The 24,902-nt window shown below is 40.4% G+C and overlaps 1 protein-coding gene across 2 annotated transcripts in view; it reads left to right on the top strand.

Annotated features, from left to right (window-relative positions):
• The window catches only part of ZNF143 (zinc finger protein 143), a 64,550-nt gene that overhangs the window by 13,139 nt on the left and 26,509 nt on the right, over positions 1 to 24,902 (top strand). The window contains exons 2-8 of one of the 2 annotated variants that reach the window (XM_036068828.2): positions 10,097 to 10,215; positions 10,427 to 10,519; positions 11,358 to 11,441; positions 11,964 to 12,044; positions 13,497 to 13,693; positions 14,495 to 14,569; positions 24,443 to 24,562. In XM_036068828.2, the coding sequence (XP_035924721.1) occupies positions 10,104 to 10,215; positions 10,427 to 10,519; positions 11,358 to 11,441; positions 11,964 to 12,044; positions 13,497 to 13,693; positions 14,495 to 14,569; positions 24,443 to 24,562 (762 nt within the window). In that variant the 5' untranslated portion in view covers positions 10,097 to 10,103. Of the gene's footprint in view, positions 1 to 10,096; positions 10,216 to 10,426; positions 10,520 to 11,357; positions 11,442 to 11,960; positions 12,045 to 13,496; positions 13,694 to 14,494; positions 14,570 to 24,442; positions 24,563 to 24,902 lie in introns of both variants that reach the window. The other variant, XM_036068821.2, reaches the window with a different exon arrangement.

Below are 24,902 nucleotides of genomic sequence, written 5' to 3'. Positions count from 1 at the left end.
GGAGAGGGAGAAGCAGACTCCCCATTGAGCAGGGAGCCCGACTCGGGGTTCCATCCCAGGACCCTGGATCATGACCTGAGCCGAAGGCAGAAGCTTAATCGACTGAGCCACCCAGGTGCCTCTGTATTATTATTTTTATTAATATTATTAAATGATAGTATCATTAACTACTAGAATTTTATTTTATTTTATCTTTTTTTAAAGATTTTATTTATTTCTTGACAGAGACAGCGTAGAAGGAACACAAGCAGGGGGAGTGGGAGAGGGAGAGAAGCAGGCTTCCCGCTGAGCAGGGAGCCTGATGCGGGGCTCGATCTCAGGACCCTGGGATCATGACCTGAGCCGAAGGCAGATGCTTAACCGACTAAGCCACCCAGGCGCCCCTAACTACTAGAATTTTAATCAAGATTGGGTGGATATAGAATGTGAGGAAGTTGTGACTAGAACAAGACTAGAGGATAGAGTGACTGACTTGTCTTCATTTGCCCAGGACTATCCCAGTTTTAAAACCAAGTCCATACCCCCCACCTCCTGCCCCTTAAAACAAAATGGAAAGCCCCGTATTCCGGGAACCTCCTCAGTCTTGGGCAAATTGGAATGGTTGTCCAACCTATTAGAGAAGTTTACTAGAGTCCAGATCATAATATCTGGACTCTGGGGAAATGGGAGAGTACTAAAGGTTTTGAGACAGAGAACTGCTATGATTGGGTTTGAAATCACTTGGACTGCGCTATGGAGATTATATTGGAGGAACGTAGGAGTAGACTTTTAGGAGGCTGATATAATCAAGTGTATGATGGTAGCCTCAATTAAGACAGTCTAATAGAAGTGAATTAATTTGATAGGTATTTAGGAGGTAGAGTGATAGTTATTAGTGATTGGCTGGAGAATAAGGGAGATTTCAGTTACTGGGTTGGTGATTGCATTTGTCACTGAGGTAGAAAATGCAGAAGGAGAATTTCATGGGAATCTGTTGAGATGGAGGTGACTGTGGACCATGGAGGTCATTGAGGCCGGTAAGCAACTAGATAGATCAGTAACTCTTAAAGGACTAGATAGATTTTAGAGAGCTTATAAATTCCAGAGATCTTTGAAGCCATGGGAATGGATGTGATTGCTCAAGAGGAAAAGGGTATAAAATGAAAGAACAAACTAGGACAGAAACTTGAGGATCCTCAGTCTTTAGGAACCCACAGGAGAAACTGAAAAGGATTAGCTAGGAAGTTGGAGATAACCAGGAGCATGTGGATGCCGCAGAGCCAAGGCAAGAGTGTTCCAAATAGATAAAAGGTCAGTGGTATTAAATCAAGTATGATACAACTTAAAAATCTCCATTACATTTTTTTTTTAATGTTTAACTATTGCCACATTAGGTCCTTTTTTAAACTTCTTAAAAATCTAAGGTATAGTCTTCAGTGTTCCATTTGATGAATTTTGGCAGTTGTATCCACCCAAAATGATCATCACTCAAAAGAAGATCCCCCAGCCTTGTAACCACAGTTTAATTTCTATCACTGTAGATTAATTTTGCCTGTTCTTGGAAGTTATATTGATGGAATAATACAATATGTATTGTTTTGTATATGGCTTATTTCTCTCAACACGATATTTTTGAGATTCATCACTGTTATTGTATGTATAGTAGTAACTTGTTTCTCTTTATTGTTAATACTGCATTATATAAATTTATCACAGCATCTTTATCCATTCTTTAATTGATGGATACTTAGGTTCTTTTCAGTTTGGAATATTATGAATAAAACTGCTATGGACAATTCTTGTACAAGTTTTTTGTGGACATATATTTTCATTGGGTAAATAAATACCTAGGAATGGCCATTGAACTTTATGTTAAATTGGAGATTAGTGACCAGCCAGGGCAGTTTCCATAGAGTTAGGGGCAGAAACCAGATAGATGGCAGTGGGAAATCAGGAAGTATTGTTAGTAACAACTGTTAAGGAAATCTAGCTAAGGGGCGCCTGGGTGGTTCAGCCTTCAGCTCAGGTCATGATCCGTGGGTCCTGGGATCAAGCCCTGTCGAATTCTCTGTTCAGCGGGGAGTCTTCTCTCCCTCTCCCTCTGCTGCTCCCCTTGCTTGTGCTCTCGCTCATGCTCTCTCTCTCAAATAAATAAATAAAATCCTTTAAAAAAACAAAAGAAATCTAGCTAAAATTATCTAGTCTAGATAAGGAGGAAAGACAGAGACTAGTAGCTAAATCAGAGGTGAGATTTTGTTTATTTGATTTTATTTTTGTATTTTTAAAATTCTTGATGGGAAGGAACTAGTAGAGAAAGAGAGAGAGGGATTGTTTGCAGAAGAGGTCCCTGAGATCCCCAAGGAAGAAAGACAAATGAAATGCAGGTTGGAGGAATTAGTTTTACCTTGTAGGAGGGTAATCTGGTAGGAGAGAAGGAGGAAGTGTGTGTAAATGCAGTCAAGTGATAGGTTTATTGGCAAAGAATTCCTCTCTAATGACTTCTATACTTTCTTTGAAGTTCGGAGCTGATTAATTTGCTGAAAATGAGGTGGCAGGGACAAGGGGTAGGGAGAGCAGGAAAGGGAGTAGAGAGGTTTGAGGCAAATGGAAAATATTTTAGGGGGGCCTGGCTGGCTCAGTCAGTAGAGTGTGTGACTCTTGATCTTGGGATTGTGAGCTCGAGCCCCACGTTGAGGTACAGAATACTTAAAAATAAAAAAATCTTAAAAAAAAAAAAGAAAAAATATTTTAAGTAGTTACCATGAAGAAACAAACATAAGTGTGCTGGACAGCTTTGGGGGTTCAGAGGAGGTTGGAAGAGCTCAAAGAACTTTTATGGCCCTGAAGAACTGTTCCATTTATTTATTTATTTATTTATTAAGATTTTATTTATTTGACACAGAGGGAGAGAGAGAGACAGCTGAGAGAGGGAACACAAGCAGGGGGAGTGGGAGAGGGAGAAGCAGGCTCCCCACGGAGCAGGGAGCCCGATGTGGGGCTCGATCCCAGGACCCTGAGATCATGACCTGAGCCGAAGGCAGACACTTAACGACTGAGCCACCCAGGTGCCCCTGTTCCATTTATTTTTATTTTATTTTTTTAAGATTTTATTTTTTTTAAGTAATCTCTATACCCAACATGGGGCTCAAACCTACAACCCCGAGATCAAGAGTCACACACTGTACCAACTGAGCCAGCCAGGTGCCCCAGGACTGTTCCATTTAACTGTCAAATAAGTTACTAGATCTGAAAAGTGCTTTGTAAATATGAGGCGTACATAAATAGTTACTTCTGCCTAGAGGTGTATGTTTAAACTATCCGCATTTAGTGTCCTATTCAATGCCTTTTTGGACAGAGGATCTGTTTTGTTTAGGAGCTGTGTATCGGGAATGCCCTGGTACAGGATATGCAGTGCTTATCTTGGGAAGTAAAGTACAACTTAGCATACACAATAGTCTTTTTTTTTTTTTTTTTTTTTAAGATTTTATTTATTTGCGAGAGAGACAATGAGAGACAGAGAGCATGAGAGGGAGGAGGGTCAGAGGGAGAAGCAGACTCCCCGCCGAGCAGGGAGCCCGATGCGGGACTCGATCCTGGGACTCCAGGATCATGACCTGAGCCGAAGGCAGTTGCTTAACCAACTGAGCCACCCAGGCGCCCTAGCATACACAATAGTCTTGAAATGACTGTATGCTTTTTTCTTTTTAAGTAGGCTCCACACCCAGCACGGAGCCCAGTGAAGGGCTTGAACTCACGATCCTGAGATCAAGATCTTAGCTGAAATCAGGCGTCGGATGCTTAACCGACTGAGGCAACCAGGCGCCCCCGACTTTGTGCCTTTTTAATAGAGCAATGTCAGAAATGGCTTTTGAATATGCCAGAAGCTCTCTTTCTCCTGCTGCTTCTATTCCTGAAACTCCGTAGTCTCAGTGAAAGCAAACCAGGGCATGCTTCGCAACCTGCTGTCTGCAGGCATGCCCTTATCAAGCCGTGTTGTTAGTGGCTGATCTGTTGAGGTTTGAGAGAAAGAGTTTTTAAAGTTCTTTTTTATATCAATGGTTCAGTTAATATTAAGCCATCACCAAAACTGACATTCCTGATGACTAGACCTAGATGTTCATTTCTAAATTCTTGTCTCTGCGCTCACCTCTTTTTCTCGTAAGTATTTTTAGCGTTAAGCCTGGTAGACCTTATTGCAACCACCTTCCAGTCAGTGTCAAATACTCAGTTACTGAATGGTCCTAGAATTTGGCAAAGCCTTCAAATACCACCATTTCACCCATCCAGTAGAATATTCTACTGCCCAGATAAAATCGGTAGTATAAATTCTATCCCTGTATTTTACCCTTTAGCATCCTAGGGAGCCTGCAAAAACTCTACCTCATTTGCCAGTACATTCCAGCTGCTCTGTATTTAATTGAATTACATTTCATCAGTGGAACATACTAAGTCCCTGAGTGTATTTAAATAAAACTGAAGAGACTTGAAAGACCATTTTCTACAAATGCTAACCAAGGCAGTGTAAACTGAAAGTGCAGGCATCCACCGTACAGGATAGCCCACTGTTTTCATGTTGCTCTCTGTACCAAGGAACTTCCTCATTCCAGGTTAGGAGATGTCCTCAAATGTTGCATGAATGACCAACGTTAAATGGAAAAGCACCTTTTATAGTAGTGAATTTACAAGGCAAATTTGGAATTGAAAACAGGTAATGGGAAGACCTAGCTTCTCTGTTGCGTTTAGGTGAAACTGACCTGAGGTTAGGACCTCAGTTTGACAGTTTCTGAAGGCCTGCTTTATGTGGCTCCATGCAAAGAGACATCTAAAATGTGTTAATCTAGATTTCTTCTCTTCTCTTTTTTCTTTTCCTTTCTTTCCTTCCTTCCTTCCTTCTTTCTTTCTTCCTTTCTTCCCTTCCTTCTTTCCTTCCTTCCTTCCTTCCAGTAGGCTCCAGGCCAGTGTGGAGCCCAACGTGCGGCTTGAACTCACGACCCTGAGATCAAGACCTGAGCTTGAGATCAGGAGTTGGGCACTTAACCAACCGAGCCACCCAAGCACTCCAGATTTCTTTTTATATCATTTTTTTTTTAAGATTTTATTTATCAGAGAGAGAGAGAGCGAGCGTGCACACAAGCAGGGGGGAGCGGCAGGCAGAGGGAGAAGCAGACTCCCCGCTGAGCAAGGAGCCCGATGTGGGACTCGATCCCAGGACCCTTGGATCATGACCTGAGCCGGAGGCAGACGCTTAACCAACTGAGCCACCCAGGCATCCCTTTTTATATCATTTCTTATCATGATAAAGGTTACTTGCTTTTGGAGTTCTTGCTTTTATACCTAGATGGTTAGACTTATGTTTTCATAATAACTTGTGGTAATAATGGTCTCTAACAAATTTGCAAAATCTAAGGTCTTTATATTTTATTTTATCATTTTTAAAGATTTTATTTTTAAGTAATCTCTCTACCCAACATGGGGCTCAAACTTACAACCCCAGGATCAAGAGTCACATGCTCCACCAACTGAGCCAGCAGGGTGCCCCAGGTCTTCACATTTTAAAATATTGGTATGATATAGATTCAAATCAGTGAGGAAATACTGATTTTTTTTTTAAGAGTTGAAACCTAGTATTCAGTTACTAATTTTAACCAATTTTCAGACATTCTTTTTCTTCTTGCCAATAATTATAGATGTTTTTCACTTTTTTTTAAAAGCTTATTATTATGTTTTTAGTAATCTCTACACCAATGTGGGGCTTGAACTCACAACCCCAAGATCAAGAGTCTCATGCTTTTCCAACTAAGATAGCCAGGTGCCCCGGATATTTTTCATTTCATTTCATTTCATTTCATTTCATTCATTCATTCATTCATTCATTCATTTATTTAAATTATGAAATCTGTCAAACATAAGGAGGAGAATAAGTAATTGAATGAACACCCATGTACCCACCCAGCTTTTAACAGATCCTAACATTCTGCCATATGTGTTCAGCTCTTTTTTTTTTTTTAAGATTTTATTTATTTGAGAAAGAGAGCACGTGTGAGCATGTGCAGGGGGAGGGACAAAGAGAGGGAGACGCAGACTCCCCACTGAACAGGGAGCCTGACTCAGGGCTCCATCCCAGGACACTTAACTGACTGAGCCACCCAGTTCTTTTTTAAAAAATTATGGTAAAAAAGCACAACATAAAATTTACATTTTAACCATTTTTGAGTACAATACAGTAGTGTTAACTGTATACACAGTGTTGTGCTGCAGACCTCTAGAAAGTTTTCATCTTGCAAAAATGTGTCTCTAGGGAACAAGTCCCCTTTTCCGCTGTCCCCTAGTCCCTGGCAACCACGATGCTACTTTCTAAGAGTTTGACTACTTTAGATACCTCATATTAGTGGAATCATGCAGTATGTGTCCTTTTTCTTAAGATTTTATTTGAGAGAGAGCGCACAAGAGCACAAGCAGGGGGAAGGGCAGAGGGAGAGGGAGAAGCAGACTCCCTGTTGAGCAGGGAGCCTGATTCAGGTCTCGATCCCAGGACCCTGGGATCATGACCCAAGCTGAAGGCAGATGCTTAACCGACTGAGCCACCCAGGTGCCCCATGGTATGTTTTTCGTAGGCTGACATGCATCATCATCTTCCAGAAAGGCAGGGACTTTATTTATTACACACTGTGTCTTCTTGGAGTTTCCTAGAGTGCTCCAGCATAGCCTCCTCTTTGTCTGATTTTGGCCCATGATTCATTATTAAAGCACATGAAATTGACTACCTTTCAGAAGGTGGCCCTTTCTAAAGATATCATATATATCTTACATGTTCATTTCCACACATCCCGAAAATGTCAGTGACAGAAATGATCAAGAAGACATGATGATGGATATGATGTGAGCAGCTGCAGAGTGTTTGGTCTGTGGCTCATTCATGCCTTTTCTTCACTGTCATATTTTCCCCCATGTGATCATTTTCTAACAAAGACCTTTGTATCCCACAGTCTTTTTTGAGAACTTTAAAAAGAAAATGTGCAGTATACCTGCCATCACTCACTATCTTTGGTAATTGTAGTGCCATTTGAACTCTTCTAAGCCCTTTCTCCCATCACTGCTTCATGTATTTGCCAGCAGTTTATGTCCAAGAAACAGTTGTCTCTTCATCGTTCAGTTAATGTAGCTTCCCCCCGGCCATTAGGATCGAAACTATAGGTGCTGAAGCCTTCCTAAAGAAATTTAACAGTTGACCAGCTTTCAGGCAAGGGAGAACTTTTATTTATTGCAGATATGTCAGTTACCTGTTGATGCTATATATTGTAGTTATTTGGAGATTTTAAGTAATTAAATGAAAATAAAACTTGGGGCACCTGGATGGCTCAGCGGTTGAGCGTCTGCCTTCGGCTCGGGTAATGATCCCAGGGGTCTGGGGATCAGGCCCCGCATCATGCTCCCTGCTCGGCGGAGAGTCTGCTTCTTCCTTTCTCTCTCCCTTTGCCTCTCCCCCTGCTTGTGCTCTCTCTCTCTCAAATAAATAAATTAATTAAAAAAAAAAAATGACAAACCTTAGGGGCGCCTGGGTGGCTCAGGCGGTTAAGCATCTGCCTTCGACTCAGGTCATGTTTCCAGGGTTCTGGGATTGAGCCCCGCATAGGGCTCCTTGCTCAGCAATGAATCTGTTTCTCCCTCTCCCTCTCCCCCTCCGCCTGCTTGTTGTCTCTCTCTCTCAAATAAATAAATAAAATCTTTTTTTAATAAGATTTTATTTATTTATTTGACAGAGAGAGACACAGCGAGAGAGGGAACACAAGCAGGGGGAGTGGGAGAGGGAGAAGCAGGCTTCCCGCTGAGCAGGGAGCCCGATGCGGGGCTCTATCCCAGGACCCCGGGATCATGACCTGAGCCAAAGCCAGATGCCTAACGACTGAGCCACCCAGGCGCCCCTATTTATTTATTTTTAAGATTTTATTTATTTTTTTGGCAGAGAGAAACACAGTGAGAGAGGGAACACAAGCAGGGGGAGTGGGAGAGGGAGAACAGGCTTCCCGCGGAGCAGGGAGCCTGATGCGGGGCTCGATCCCAGGACCCTGCCACCATGACCTGAGCTGAAGGCAGACGCTTAACGATTGAGCCACCCAGGCGCCCCAATAAATAAAATCTTAAAAAAAAAAAAAGAAAATGACAAACCTTAAGACATTTCTTAACATCATGACCCAAATTACCTTGTAATCTGCCTTTTAAAAAATTCATCTCCTAGAATACTGCAGAAATTACAATGCTTACTACATCTTTATAGGTGTTTCCCTTCCATTTCCTTATCTTAATTTGTTTCCGTTACAGAGTGATAGATCTTGTTCTGAAAATTAACCTCTCCCAATCCTATTCTCATCAGGCGTCTTAACAGCAGAATACTAGTGTTACTTTGAGGCTTCTCTCTTAACCCTTAGAGGTAGCAAGGAAGTGTTGAAGTTTCAGTCTGCTCTATGAACAGTTGTGGATGTGAATCTTTCAGGACTCCCTGAAAAGTCAGCCCTTGATTGACTTTTATCACCGTGGTGATACTTTTCTGTGAGCTTAAACTACAGTTCCTGGCTTTAATCCAAAGGGTACAGTTTAGTGTTTCTAAAATAAAAATCTTCAAGTAGTCATAAATACAACTGCAAATTATTACTATCTGCACATTGTTGTTTTAAATATTGACACTAAAATCAGATCTTTAGACCTGGAAAGTCCTCAAGAGATCCTCTGGTCCAATTCCTTGGCTCAAGGCAGCTAAGTTATCCCAACTTCTGTGTGAAGCAACTCAAGGCCCCCAGAGATAATGGGACCTGGAAGTAGGAAAAGAGAGGAAGGCGGTTGTGGTGGTGACTGGCAAAAGAGCCATTCATACGTTTATTTAGCACCTGTTGTCTGTTATGTGTCTGGTACCTTTTAGACATGTGAGTCAGCAGTGAGCAAGCAGATAAAAATCCCAGTGCATTCTAGTGGAGGGAAAAATAGATAAGAAACAAACTAAATAGGGGCGCCTGGGTGTCTTAGTCAGTTAAGCATCGACTCTTGATTTTGGCTCAGGTCATGATCTCAGGGTCATGAGATTGAGCCCCGTATTGGCCTCTGCACTGGGTGTGGAGCCTGCTTAAGGTTCTCTCCTCCCTCTGCCCCTCGCCGCCCCTCCCCTTCTCCCTCTAAAACAAACAAACAAACAGAAACAAACTAAGTAAATACACATAATATGTCAAATCATAAGTGCTATGGAGAAATACAATAAAGGAGGGAAAAGGGATAGGGTATATCATGGTTGGGAGGTGGGAGGTGCAGTTTGAAATGAAGTGAACAAAGAAGCTCTCATTGGGGTAAGAACATTAAGACTTGAAGAAAATGAGGGAATAACAGTGAAGAGACTGCAAAGCATGTTTCAGGCAGAAGGAACATCAACTGTAAAGGTCCTGAGGCTACATCACCCAGTGTGTTTGAGCAAAGGAGGGACACCAATGTGGCTGAAACAAAATGAATGAGATAGAGAGCTGTAGGAAGTGAGGGGCAAGATCATTGGCCTCAGAGGCCAGGGTAAAGACTTTTGGCTTTACTCTGATAAGTTATCAGAAGGTTTTGAGCAGAAGAGGGACATGATCTAACTTTTCCCTTCTCAAGGGCACAGTGCCTGTTGTGTTGAGAGGAGACTGTGGGGCGGTCACAGGGGCAGCAGGGAGACCCGTTAGGATGCTGTATGGCAGTCATGTGGGCAAGAGGTGGCAGGGGCTTGAATCAGGGCAGGGCTGGCAGAGTGAGAAGTGAGACTCAAGACGGCCCTCTGCAGATCGAGGCAACAGGATTGTGGAAGTAAGTGGGAATCCACCGTGTTAAACCCAAAGAACTCTAATGAAGTGGAAGCTTTAGGACATGGGACAAAACTGATAGGCAAGAGTTGTCAGTGTGCTCAATAGTTTACTGATGAATTATGGAAAGCGTGCTTTGGACTTTGGGTTAATACTCTTACCCCGCATATTGAGTGAAATTTCAGCTTATTTCAAACACTGTTTATTTTTGTAGCAAATTTCTGTGGTTCATGAATATTCTTTGTAGCTTTTATTTTATTTGCATTGTTCCTTGTTCTCAAGTGCCTATATTTTTCTTCAAGGTAGAAAATGTTGTTAGCCCAAATAAATCGAGATTCTCAGGGAATGACAGAGTTTCCTGGAGGAGGAATGGAGGCTCAACATGTTACCCTGTGCCTGACAGAGGCAGTAACAGTGGCAGGTGAGCGGCTTTATTTGAGGGGATCATGTGGGTTCCCTTGCTGTGCACACTGGGTGCAGGAGGACAGGGAGATATTTTTTGTAAATGCTAGAAGAACTCCCATTTGAGTCTTAAGCAGTCTGCCTTATGCCTAATTTTCATTTAAAAAACTTAATTTAGACAGCATGTGTGTGTGATAGTTATCTAAAGAAAATAACTTTTTTTATAATAGATGGTGACAATTTAGAAAATATGGAAGGTGTAAGCTTGCAAGCAGTAACACTTGCAGATGGTTCTACCGCTTATATACAACACAATTCTAAAGGTACGTGCCACTTACACAGCCCCTGGGTTAATACCGGCAATTCATAACCTCAGAGTTGGAGCACCTAGCAACTCCAGCCCTTCCCAGCCCATTCTAAAGATGCTGTATTGCATATGGTAATTTTCAATAGTTTCAGGTTAATTTAAATTTGTTTTGATAATTTAGGGACACCCTTTGAGATATTTGGAATATACTCTGGGGTGTCAAAATTAGTGGGGACGTGGGGGGAGTGTCGCCAACCTCTTTCTAGTAAGACCCTTCTTGCTTTTTTAGTTCAAGTTATTATTTAATGTTTTTACAAAACATGCATGGAAGTATAGACGTTTGGTTTTGCTTATATAACATTATCTGTAAATCAGTGTTTACTTTGCTCAGAGAAACAGCTCAGTTCTTGTTTTTATGGGAACCTACTGAGCACATGTATACATAGTCAGTGGACTTCTAGCACCTAGAAATGACAATGACATCTGGCCTCATATACACTGACGTATCTGTCAGTCTTCCCAGTTTCAGCTTCCCTGTAGTCAGGGTCACTGTACCTAAGTGGCTCTGAAAGGTAAATAGATTTAGCGCACATAGCTTGCTGTGATGAGCCACTCTTCCTCTTAAACTTATTTAATTGAAAATTAGAGGGGAGGAAGAATGGCTGAGGGAGGATTTTCTGCTTTCTGTAGGATCACTGGATGTGTTTTTGAATTGCCTCAGAACATTGAGGGAAGAATCAAGATGAACATGATCTTAAGTAGTGTATGTTTTTATAGTTGATACCATTTTGAAATTGTATAAAGTTTAAAATGTTTGCTTGTGCTAATTTATTGGCTTAAATCTTTTGTTCCAGATGGAAAACTCATAGATGGCCAGGTCATTCAGTTGGAGGATGGTTCTGCTGCCTATGTTCAACATGTACCCATACCTAAAAGTAGTAAGTATTTGACACTTACTTACCCTCCCGATTCTCAGACTTCAGTATTTGCTGCCTCCAGCTTACCTCTTACTGTGTAAACTTGTTTGGGGTTTCTAGTCCTCCTTTTGAAAGGGGAGATCAGTAGGTGTCAAAGAGAGGATCTAAAGACCACTGGGACTTCACTGAGACTTCGTCTCAAAGATAATGGAAAAGAAGTTACTGGACTACACTCTAGAGATATCCTACGTGAATATTTCTATCACTTGAGCTAACTCCTACATGTCTCTCATTTTCTTCCTTTTTTCCCCCCTTCTTTCAACTCTCCTTATTCCCTAGTATATATTCCTAAAACAAGTATTCTACTATGTTTTTGCTAAGCACTTGCTTAAAGCAGCTTTACTGAAAATACTTTAATGTTCAAGGACTCATAAAACATGTGTAGGTTTTTATAGTGTGTTTAATGGTTTATTGACTCTTATTGCTAAGTTATCAGATTGTTTGAAAACATGGGATCTAAATGTAAGCATTGTTCTTGAGCAGGGGACAGTTTGCGTTTAGAGGATGGCCAAGCAGTGCAGCTAGAAGATGGAACTACAGCGTTTATTCACCATACCTCCAAAGGTAAACTAACTTTGGAAATAGGAATAAGGGAGAAGTGGGGGTGCGGGAAAAATAAGACCTGCCTATGTTTGCTGAAATGCTGTCACGTAAAAGAAGATTTGTACTTGTTCTCTGAAATACAAGAGGGCAGATTTGGGCACAGTCTAAGAGAAAACATTCTAATCATTTGAGCTGTCCAGTAACAGGTTGGAATAGCAAACAGCTGGTCCCTGGAAGACTTCAAATAGAGGCTACTATTCAAATATGGAAATTAAACATTTGAAAGTTAAATTGTTGATTTTTTTCCTCTTAAATATAATTTTTTTAAAGATTTTATTTATCTATTTGAGTGAGAGAGATGGCGAGAGAGAGTACAAGCAGTGGGGAGAGGGAGAAGCAGGCTCTGAGCTGAGCAGGGAGCCTGACATGGGGCTCGATCCCAGGACCCTGGGATCATGACCCGAGCTGAAGGCAGACGCTCAACTGACTGAGCCACCCAGGCGCCCCCTGAATATCATTTTTAAGCAAGATCCTTTGCCTATCGTGTTGGTCTTTAAAACGAAATAAAAATTTAAAATTTATTTGAAGCAAATGTGGCAAAAATGTTAATGCTTATTAACTTCGTGTAGGGAGGCCCAGGGACTTGAGGTGGAATGCATAGGAGTAATGAGCATAGCTCTGCAGCCAGACTATCTGGATTCAAATCCGGTCCTGCTGTCTTTTAGCTATGTGACCTTGTTCAAATTATTTAACCTCCCTGTGCTTCAGTTTCATCCTACGTAAAATGAGTATTACAATAAGTATCCACATCATAGGGTAGTTGTGAGGACAGAATGTGCAAACATATGTAAAGCACAATATTTGTCACATAGGAAAGGCTCAATAAATGTTTGCTATTATTACCTTATAGAATATTTTATGGAATGACATAACATGTTTTAGAAAGACTTTAGTTGTGAAACCAAAGGGAAATTTTTTAAAATTTAGAATACTTAAATTTGTAAGTAAATTTGTTTAATTAAAGTTGAGAAAAAGTAAAGTCTGAATATTCTTCTTTAGCAGTGGGACTTAATCACAGGTTCATTGTGATTGGCTAGATTTATTATTTCACAATGCTGTCTATATCTTGGTATGCTTATTTAGAAGGAAAAAAAGCCCATGGACTTTGGAGTCACCCTGACATGAGTTTAGATCCTGGTTCCTCCACATACTGATTTTGACTGTTAATTGTTAGTTTTCTCAATTTTCTGGTTCCTAAGGAAAGTGACTTTACTTCCCCCAAACCTCAGTTTCCCTTCTGTAGAGTGAGGGTGGTAAATATAGCTACCTCACAGAATCGTTGTGAGGATTGAAGGAAATCACACCTGCAAGGCCCATGGACCCACTCAGCCGAAGTTCCTTCCCTTCTTGCTTTCAGCCTGTAACTCTGTCAGACTGCCTTTAATTTCATACCCTTGTCTTCCCCTCCCCCAGACAGTTATGACCAGAGCGCATTGCAGGCGGTGCAGCTGGAAGACGGCACCACCGCCTACATCCACCATGCGGTGCAGGTCCCGCAGTCTGACACCATCTTGGCAATTCAGGCTGACGGGACGGTGGCAGGTCTGCACACTGGGGATGCCACGATTGACCCCGACACCATCAGTGCTTTGGAACAGTATGCAGCAAAGGTACAGCATTTTACCATGTCAAGAACGTCCCAGACACAGCTTCTTTACTTTTCATGAAAATAAAACAACAAAAAAGTGTACTTTATCGAATAAGAAACTAGCAATTCAAAGTCAAAATCAGACAGCCTTAAGGAGAAGATCAGTATTTATCTCGAAAGAAGTGAAGTGTAGGAAGAAATAGTTGAATACAGATAACAGGAATGGAATAAGAGCTTATAGAAAAGAAAATGGTGACAGATAAGTCACAGAAAGATATATTCAAGGGTGAGTGCTGTAAAAGAAATAATAAAGTATAGATGAAACAGCTAATGAATTAAGAACTAGAAATCAGAGATTGGAAAAAGTGAAGGAAAGTCTCAGTTAAGTTTTACATCAAAAGGGCTGGGTTTTCTCCTTGCACAGAACATATATCTTTCATAAAATTTATTTATTTATTTATTTATTTATTTATTTATTTATTTATTTATTTAAAAGATTTTATTCATTAGAGATAGAGCGAGCATGAGCAGGGGGAGAGGCAGAAGGAGAGGGAGAAGCAGGCTCCCCGCTGAGCCAAGAGCCCGACGTGGGGCTTGATCCCAGGACCGTGGGATCATGACCTGAGCCAAAGACAGTTGCTTAAACATCTGAGCCACCCAGGCGCCCCTCTTTCATATGATTTAAAAGGTTTCTTTTTGCCAGTTTTTATAGCAGAAAATTTCAAACAAACACAAAAATGAATGATAATGAATCCCTATATACTTATCGCCTAAAGAAATGTCAAAAGGGAAAACTTTTTTAAGCTTTATTTTATTCCTCTAGGTGTCCATTGATGGAAGTGAAAGTGTAACAGGTACTGGAATGATTGGAGAAAATGAGCAAGAGAAAAAAATGCAGGTATGTAAAGCTACTTTTTTATCTCTTTATCTTAGCATTTCAAGGCCCTTCTGTGAATGAAAGCAAGAATAGCCAACTCACTACCTCTGTAGGAGAATCTTTTCAGAGAAAGAGTGTACGTATTAGGCAGTAGCTTTCTTGAACTACCTCTGGGCTCAGGATTCACTATGGATGCAAAGTGGCACTAAAGAAATAGAAGTATCCCAGAAATCCGAATGAAGTCTGTGTTCTGGAATCTGAGGCAGTTGTGGAGACCAGAGGATCTTCTGACTGCCTCCACCGAATGCAGTTTGTGGATCCTTCCTCTGGGGCCCCACCGTTACTTTGACTAACTCACCCTCCCTACTTTGCTCTTTATGTCTCTGTTTCTTCTGCTTCCACCTGATTCCCTACATACTTTCCTTTTCAACCTCCGTAGAGAAGGGCCAGCCTTGCTAATCATCATGGTTCCTACTGGGCAAAGCTGTTTGTGCTTTTTATACCAGACTGCTTCCCGGCCTGCACATGAGTATCTGAATAGATACTCACCCTGGGTCCAGTCATTGGGCATCCATTACCCAAAAAACAGCCCAAAGCAGCGGTGCCTCTAAAAGTTGTAGAGTAAATGCAAAATAATCACAGATGCTTTCTGGGAGATATACAATCAGAAATCCCAAACTTGCATAATTCAAGATTCTGTTTTGAATTACGTGTTTGTGTGGGGAGTGGGTGTTTGGGAGTTATATAATCATTATAGCATATTCTTGCTTTAATGCTGCTCCTTATTTTCTCAGCAGTTACCTCTAATAGTTTGCTGATTGTTCCCTCATGTCAGTTGTTTGCATTCTTTGAGTTTTATCGTACTTAACTCCTGTTCTAAAATTATTCCTTCAGGGCCACAATTTTAACTTGAGCATTATCATCACCACTTAATAACATGGAGTGATACTATTAGAAGTTATCGAGAAGATTTTACATTTATAATAGTAAATGATAAAATAACAGGAATCACTGAAATCACTGGTAGAAATGTGATACTTCTAAACATTGCTGAAGAGTCAGCATTTCTGTTTCCTCTCTTAAGTGGTATCATGAAGGGGCAGTAGTATAAACACAGTTTGCAATTCACCAAGCCCATCAGCTTTGATGCTGTGTGATTCTTGGTGAAATTTTCAAGTCTTTGAAGTCATAAAATGAGAAATATTTTTTGTACTGCAGTATGTCAAATCCACCGAGTCAAGCTCTACTAAAATGCAAATGTGGTATAAATATATTCAAGAGATGTAGGTCAGTGCCTTGGAGTCTATCTCTTATTAGTGACTAACAATTAAGTTTTTAAATAATGGAATATTTTTAAAAAGAGACAGTTGTAGCTACACTTGCAATAAACTAATATAGAATGGGTCTTACAAAAAATGAGTAAATTTATCACTGGGCTGTATAATGTTATACTGTTATCATAAAAGTCTATCTATTACTGGGGCACCTGGGTGGATCAGTCGGTTAAGCGTCTGCCTTCTGCTCAGGTCATGATCCCAAGGTCCTGGGATGGAGCCCCACATCGGGCTCCCTGCTCAGCGGGAAGCCTGCTTCTCCCTCTGCCCCTCACCCTGCTCGTGCTCTCTCTCACTCACTCTTTCTCTCTCTCTCTTGCTTCGCTCTCAAAAACGTAAATAAAATCTTTAAAACAAAGGTCTGTCTATTACCATCAATAATTATTTCTGAATCCAGAAATATAACTAGGAATTCAGTACTGCTAAAGGAAAATGTCATAAAAAGCCCTATTACTACAAACATATAACCATTTGGTGTTGGTGCCAATAGACAGAGAAACAGAAGGAAGTTGAATAGGATTTTTTTTGTAACTGTAGCTTTCTCTCCTTTGCCTTTTGTACCTCTCCTTTACAGGCTAGATCTACGCTATCCAATATGGTAGCCACATGTGGCTGCTGAGCCCTTGAAGTGTGGCCACTCAGAATCAGGATGTGCTGTGAGTGTAAAATACATATAGGATTCTGAAGACTTATTATGAGAAAAAGAATGTAAAATATCTCAGTAATTTCTCATATTCATTACATGTTGAAATGATAATATTTTAGACATATTGGGTTAAATAAAAGAATTACTAAAATTAGTTTTACCTGTTTCTTTTTACTTTTTAAATGTGGCTACTAGAACATATATATATATATATATATATATATATATATATATATATATATATATAATGTTCAGTTAGCCAACATATAGTACATCATTAGTAGAACATATTTTTTTTAAAGTAGGCTCCAGGCCCAATGTGGAGCCCAACACGGGGCTTGAACTCACAACCCTGAGATCAAGACCTGAGCTGAGATCGAGAGTTGGATGCTTAACTGACTTAGCCATGCAGGTGCCCCAGAACATTTTTAATTATATACGTGGCTTGCACTTGTGACTTCTGTTTCTCTTCATTAGTGTTGGACCGGAAGTTCATGAATCCTCCATCCTTTCGTACAATTTAGTACCATACTTGAGGTTGTGAGCCCAGTACATAGTATTAAAAGGTCAAAATACCCCAAAAGAACCACTGCAAGTAAGCAGCACCTTCTCTTGGTACTCCTGTTTCTGCCAGAATGCTTAAGAAGTTAGAACTCTGTGCCTGGCTGAACTTTAAATAAAGAGATCTGTAGCTAATGCAGTAGATTTTTTTGTAAATAGTCTTGTCTCAAAGCTCTAGATTTTTTTTCATTTGAGGCTTACAGTTTAGAACTCTTTCTTTCATCTGTAACATAAACATACTAATTGTGCTGCTGAGTTGATCTCTTACATGAAACCAGGTTTCATAAGAGAAGACACACCTAGAGTATCTAAAGCAGCTGTCCTCATGGGGGGGACAGTTTTGCCGCCCCCACCAGGAGACATTTAGCAATGTCTGGAGACAGTTTTGGTTGTCACAATTGGGGGAATATTACTGGCATGTAGTGGGTAGATGTCCTGCAAGCATATGACAGCCCCCACAACAAAGAATTATCCTGTTCAGAATGTCAGTAGTGCCAAATTTGAAAACCCGGATCTAAAGTACTCTATTTAAGGACGTCTGAGTGTTCATTTGTGAGAACCGTAAGGCTGATGGGGTGGGTATTTGGGGGAGGCTCTGACTGCTGTCGTTGCCCTCATGCTGTGCCACCCTTAGTTAAGTAGAAAACAGCGTGGTATTAAAGTAGCACACATGTAAAATCAAAAATCCACGTAGTTTCTACTCTGCCATGTAGTAGCTGTGTGAATGAGCAAATTACGTGACTTCTCTGGATCTGGGCTTTCTCATCTGCTAAATGAGAATAACAGTAATCTTGCCTTACCCATCTCATGAGGTTATGAAAACCAAATGAGATTTTCATTTGATGAATATTTTAAGGAACACATGAGAACATAATTTGCAACTGTGTAAGTATTATACAACGTTGTTCCTGCTTTACATGTTCTCGCTTTTTTTCATGGTAGCCATTGGTTTATTTTAACTTCATTTGAAACTAATTGTATTTACATTGGAGATCAAAGTTCTTTGGCTTGGTACTTTTATTTATTTATTTTTATTTTTTATTTTTTTAAAGATTTTATTTATTTATTTGAGAGAGAATGAGAGAGAGCACATGAGAGGGGTTAGGGTCAGAGGGAGAAGCAGACTGCCTGCCGAGCAGGGAGCCCGATGCGGGACTCGATCCAGGGACTCCAGGATCATGACCTGAGCCGAAGGCAGTCGCTTAACGAACTGAGCCACCCAGGCGCCCCAGGCTTGGTACTTTTAATCAGTACTCTAATAGAAAGTACAGAAAGCCAGTCAGATCAGCTTAGGGAAAATGAGATATTGTAAGGATATAGCAGAGCTTATAAGAAGCCAAGAACAGGAACTGCTGGACAGCCAAGCTTCACAGGAACTTGCAAAGAAGTCAGGATTGGAGGTTGATCTCATTCCTTTTTTTTTTTTAAGAGTTTTTTTTTTTTTAAGATTTTATTTATTTCTTTGAGAGAGAGAATGAAATAGAGAGCATGAGAGGGGGGAGGGTCAGAGGGAGAAGCAGACTCCCTATTGAGCAGGGAGCCCGGTGCGGGACTCGATCCCGGGACTCCAGGATCATGACCTCAGCTGAAGGCAGTCGTTTAACCAACTGAGCCACCCAGGCGCCCCAATCTCACTCCTTTTTCTTCCTCCTCCCCTCTTCCATGGCATCTCTGCTCTCTTCTCTGTAGACAGGTGTCCTCTTTGTCTTCATTGAATTTGCATATAGCTCATCACAGCCATGCTTGCTCAGGTTTACCACCCACAACCAACTCAAGATTTTCCTTTATTTCTTAGGTCAAATTCCAGGGAAGGGAATTTTGTGGACTTAGCTTGATTTTTAAGTTGAGCCCCATGAGGTATAGGTTACTGGCCAGCCTATACACACCATCTGTTCTGGTTATCAGGCTCTGTGGCTGGCGTGGCAGATTCTCCCAGAACATGGGTTAGGTGATTACCCCCAAACCTGCCTGTATATATAGGCAGTTTGAATGTGGATCATATTTCATGCATATTTTCTGTACTTTTATCTAGCTATGTGATCTTGGGCAAACGAACCTTGCTTTTCTAAGCCTCTTCATCTCTAAAAGGCAGGTATTTGATCAGTGATTATTAATCAGGGGCAAACATGAGATTGAGCTACAGAGCTTTTTTTGTTTTATTTTTTTATTTATTATTTTTTTAAAAGATTTTATTTATTTATTTGACAGAGAGAGACACAGCCAGAGAGGGAACACAAGCAGGGGGAGTGGGAGAGGGAGAAGCAGGCTTCCCACAGAGCAGGGAGCCCGATGCGGGGCTCAATCCCAGGACCCTGGGATCATGACCTGAGCCAAAGGCAGACGCTTAACCAACTGAGCCACCCAGGGGCCCCTGAGCTACAGAACTTTTAAAAAATAACCCATGACTTGGGGCACCTGGGTGGCTCAGTCTGTTAAGCCTCCCTTGGTTTTGGCTCAGGTCAAGATCTGAGGGTCAGCAGGGAGTCTGCCTCTTGTCTCCTTCTTTGCCACTCCCCCCTACTCACACTTTCTCTCTCTCTCTAAACTAAATAAATATTAAAAAAAAAAAAAAACAGGGGCGCCTGGGTGGCTCAGTTGGTTAAGCATCTGCCTTCAGCTCAGGTCATGATCCTGGAGTCCTGGGATCGAGCCCCATGTCCGGTTTCCTGCTGGGCAGGGAGCCTGCTTCTCTCCCTCTCCTCCCAGTTCCTGCTGTCTCTTGCTGTCTCTGTCTCTCTCTCTCTCAAATAAATAAAATCTTTAAAAAAACAAAAACAAAAATCTATGGCTAAGATCAGTTTTCCGAGATTTGATCAGTAGGTCTGAGATGGAACCCAGGAATTTTTCAAAAAATATTTTTAGTAGGGTTTTTTTCTTTTAAATCATTTCAAAGAAATACATTGAAAAAACCCAAAATGACTAATTATCTTACTATATAGATAGCTACCGCATACTTTTTTTTTTTTTTAAGATAATCATGTTTACTTTTAGAAAATCCATGTGTTGTCTAATCGTCAAATTCTTTCATCAATGTTTTATAGTTGTCAGAGTACAGGTCTTCACCTCCTTGGTTAAGTTTATTCCTAGGTATTTTATTCTTCCTGGTACAATGGTAATGTACCTGTTCTCTTAATTTCTCTTTCTGCTATTTCATTATTAGTGTATAGAAATACAACCAATTTCTGTGTATTAATTTTCTATCTTCCTACTTTACTGAATTCATTTATTCTAATAGTTTTTTGGTGGAATCTTTAGGGTTTTCTATGTATAGTATCATGTCATCTGCAAATAGTAACAGTTTAACTTCTTTCTTCCTAATATAGATGTCTTTTATTTCTTTGCTTCTCTGACTGCTGTGGCTGGACCACTTTCTTACACCATACACAAAAATAAACTCAAAATGGATTAAAGACCTAAATGTGAGACCTGAAACCATAAAACCCCTAGAGGAGAACAAAGGCAGTAATTTCTCTGACATTGGCTATAGCAACATTTTTTGTAGACATGTCTCCTAAGGCAAGGCAAGGGAAACAGAAACAAAAATTAACTATTGGGACTACGTTAACATAAAAAGCTTTTGCACAGCAAAGGAAACCATCAATAAAACAAAAAAGCAACCTACCGAATGGGAGAAGGTATTTGCAAATGATATATCTAATAAGGGGTTAATATCCAAAATATATACATTAAAAAAAACCACAACACCAGAAAAACAAATAATTGGATTAAAATGGGTAGAGGACCTGAAAATACTAATTCAAAAAGATATATGCACTCCTATCTTTATTACAGCATTACATACAATAGTGAAGATATGGAAGCAGCCCAAGTGTCCATTGATTGTGGAATAGATAAAGAAATTATGGTATATATAAAATGGAATATTTTGCAGCCATAAAAAAAAAATGAGATCTTGCCATTGGTGACAACTTGGATGGACCTAGAGGGTATGCCAAGTGAAACAAGTCAGAGAAAGACAAATACCATATGGTTTCATTTATATGTGGAATCTAAAAAATAAAACAAATAAATTAACAAACAAAAAGCAGAATCAGACCTATAAATGCAGAGAACAAAACAATGGTTACCAGAGGAGAAGGGGTGTGGGGGGATGGGCAAAATGGGCGAAGGGGAGGGGGAGATACAGGCTTCCAGTTAGGGAATGAATACATTGAGGGGATAAAAGGCACAGCCCAGGAATCTCGTCAGTGGTCTTGTAATAGTGTTGCATGGTGACAGGCGCTAGCCACACTGTGGTGAGGGTGGCATATCACACAGAGACGCTGAACCACTATGCTGTAGACCCAAAACTAATACAACATTGTGTGTCAACTATACTCAAGCAAAAAAAATTAGATTAAAAAAGAACTTATCTAATTGTACCCTTAAAAAAAATCCAAATGGTATAGAGAGGTAAAAATAAAAAGTGAAGGACCGCTCGCTACCCAATGATAATCATTGTTAGAATATCTCTGGAGGGGCGCCTGGGTGGCTCAGTCGTTAAGCGTCTGCCTTCGGCTCAGGTCATGATCCCAGGGTCCTGGGATCGAGTCCCACATCGGGCTCCCTGCTCGGCGGGAAGCCTGCTTCTCCCTCTCCCACTCCCCCTGCTTGTGTTCCTGCTCTCACTATGTCTCTCTCTGTCAAAAAAATAAATAAAATCTTTAAAAAAAAAAAAAAAAAGAATATCTCTGGAGGATTTTTGTTTGTTTGTTTGTTTGTTTAAGTAGGCTCCACGCCCAGTGTGGGGTTCGAACTCACGACCCTGAGATCAAGAGTCACATGCCCTACCAACTGAGTCAGCCAGGCGCCCCTTTGTTTTTTAAATCTCCCGGGCAATTCTGATGTGTCCCATGTTCCCTCAAGGTCCCTCTGTTGCCACACTTCTTTGATTAATTCCTTTCTTGAAAGAGAACATACTTCTAAAAATTCTTCAGGTAGCTTGCATTTTATCCTTTCCCAAGAGTATAAATTACATCCTAATATGCAGGTTTACGCACATCAGATAACAAAAGTTCTATATGCTGTGTGCATCAGACCTTTACAGTAAATGGAATTTCAAGTACTGAACTAGGCAGTAAAATCACCGGTTTTCCTCAACCCTGTCAGCTCTCACTCGGCAGCTACAGAAGCTCTGCCGGGTAGTTACCGCTCTGCCGCACCCTGAAGCCTGGTGGGTGACTAGTGTGAGCTCTAGAGCTAATCTGCTTCAAGTCCTACTTCCCAGCCTTTGACCTTGGGCAAGTGACATTACTTAACTACCTTGAGCCTCATTTTTCTTATTTGTAAATCATAGGAAATATTTAATTCACTGGATAGTCACGGAGGACCAGCAAGACAGCACAGGCAGAGCACCCACCACGATGCATCGTGTAAATGCACCTCCTCAGTAACTGATAGTGAACCTCTTTATTATTGAAGTCACTTTGGAATTCAGTCTTAGGCTCAGCGCTTTATTTACCAGTGGGATTTGCACCTCCTCAGAACCCTAGAATGTTAAAGCTAGAGGGGACTTAGCATTATCTTCTTGTACGGTGGTTTTCAAACTCTGATTTTTCAGTCGGGGGAGATCCTAGGGTTTCTTTGCGGTCCCTCAGGGACTAGCAGAGCTCTGAGCCACCCACACCTGCCTGGGCCAGCAGAGGCAGGAATGCTTTTATCTGTTTTGCACAATAGAATGCTATGTAAGATTTCATCTGGCAAAGGAATTTAACTCCTTGAAAAAAGTTTAAAAAAGAAAAAAAAAATCACTGATTTAGTACAGTATGTTCTTTATACAGACAAACAAGCCCTACTGACTTGCACAAGGTCACACAGTGAATTTATGGCAGGGCTCAGGTTCTCTCTTAATTCCCAGAACATACATTAAGCAAAATAGTAATGAAGTCATTTTCTGTAGATGGTTTTAGAAGATGATTAGTGTTTCACTGGTATTAGCTTCTCTAACATTTTCCTTATGATAATACATCAGGTTTTTCTTTTGACAAAGACTGCGTATGTCCTATACTGAAATAACCGATACAGCCCTGAAATACCTATTACAGCTTTAGCCTATTCATTTAGCTTTTGAAACTTGGACTCTGTCCACCTTCACCCTTAAAATATCTGCAGAATCATCTATTGCTTTCTATTCCGTGGTCATTGTCCTAGGCTAGTTTTCACCACTTCTTTCCTGCATATTCATGATTACGCAGACTTTAGGTTCCTTGCCTCTTTTGTCTTTCACTGTTTCATACCATTACCAGAGTTGTCTTTCTAAAACACAGAGCTGATCTTGGTCAATCCCTTACTTTAAAAATGTTGGGGCATCTGGAGGAGCATGTGACTTTTTTTTTTTTTTTTTTTTTGAGCATGTGACTCTTGATGTCGGAGTTGTGAGTTCAAGCCCCACGTTGGGTGTAGGGTTTACTCAAATAAATAAACTTAAGAATGTTAAGGCCTGTCTTTGCTTTCATGGTCTGGGTTAACTATTCAGAATGGCTTCTAAAGCTCTTCCTGAATGTGGTCTTCAGCTTCCCTTTCTTTTTCATGTTACTCTGTCATATAGATAATAATCCTCTCGTACTAAGTTTCCAGTTCTTCCAGTCACACTTCCATACTTTTGGTCATACTCTTCCTTCTGTCTGGACTGCTCGCCTCACTCCTCATTTCCAGCCTTCAAATTTCACTTCAAAACAAGTCACCCTAACCTACAGCTCTGTCACCACAGGGCCCATAGAGTAGAAAGTCGTTCTTCCTTCCATTTTTATGGTATCTTAATTTCTAAAATAGGTGGTCATCTTTAAAAGCTTCTAAAATCAGGACAATTGTTTGAAGTCTTGTGGTGTTGAGTCCCAGAAAAATGATCTACTGAATATAAGTACAGACTAGGATCATATGCATTGTACTATCTCCCACAGGTGACCACAGGGACATAAACCCCTCTTTTTCGTTGCTTTGAAATGCTTTTGAAATTGAAAATGCTCTTTACATTGTTTTAGGACAGGTGTCCTATATATATATATATATATATATATATATATATATATATATATATATCCCTTGAGCATGTCATGGAATACCTGCATACAATGGTGATGCTACCTGGGTTGATTTTTCTAGAATGGGAATAGATCTGTGAGCTCTAGCTATGCCCCCTCGTGGATCTCATCTTTTGACTTCTTCCACAGCTGCTGACTTCAGCTATGGAACAGAAATAACCTAACTGGCTCAACACGATAGAATCTTTGTAAAATGATCATCTGAGTCTGGAAACCCACATTACAGTTTTATCTTTTTTATTCTGAAAACAGTAATTTCATCTACTTTATTTCTGTATAAATAATTTAAATCCTACTTTTTTGTTTCATCTAGATTGTCTTACAAGGACATGCGACAAGAGTAACTGCTAAATCCCAGCAGAGTGGAGAGAAGGCATTTCGATGTGAATATGATGGATGTGGAAAATTATATACGACAGCTCATCATCTTAAGGTATATTTAAAGGAAATGCTGTATCTAATTATGACAATACCTAGGGCATTAAATGCCAACACAATATATTTATAGCATTCAAACGCCATTATTTTCTCACTTACCAAGATAAAGACACACACTCACACTTACACACAGGCCATGCAAAACCCTGTGCAGATTTTAGAAACTGTCAACTCTTCGAGAGCTTGGACTGTTCTTCATCTCTGTCTCCCTAATGTCTGGCATACTACCTGGCACATGATAGATACTCTATTTGAATATATTTTTGTCGGATGTGAAATTTATGTAAGTTTAGGAGAAATGTGTGTGTAATCATTCTGTTAAGAGTGATTTGCTG

This window comes from Halichoerus grypus, chromosome 11, assembly GCF_964656455.1.
Source record: "Halichoerus grypus chromosome 11, mHalGry1.hap1.1, whole genome shotgun sequence".
Classification (NCBI taxonomy): Eukaryota; Metazoa; Chordata; class Mammalia; order Carnivora; family Phocidae; genus Halichoerus; species Halichoerus grypus.
This window is presented reverse-complemented; position numbering and strand designations above follow the sequence as displayed.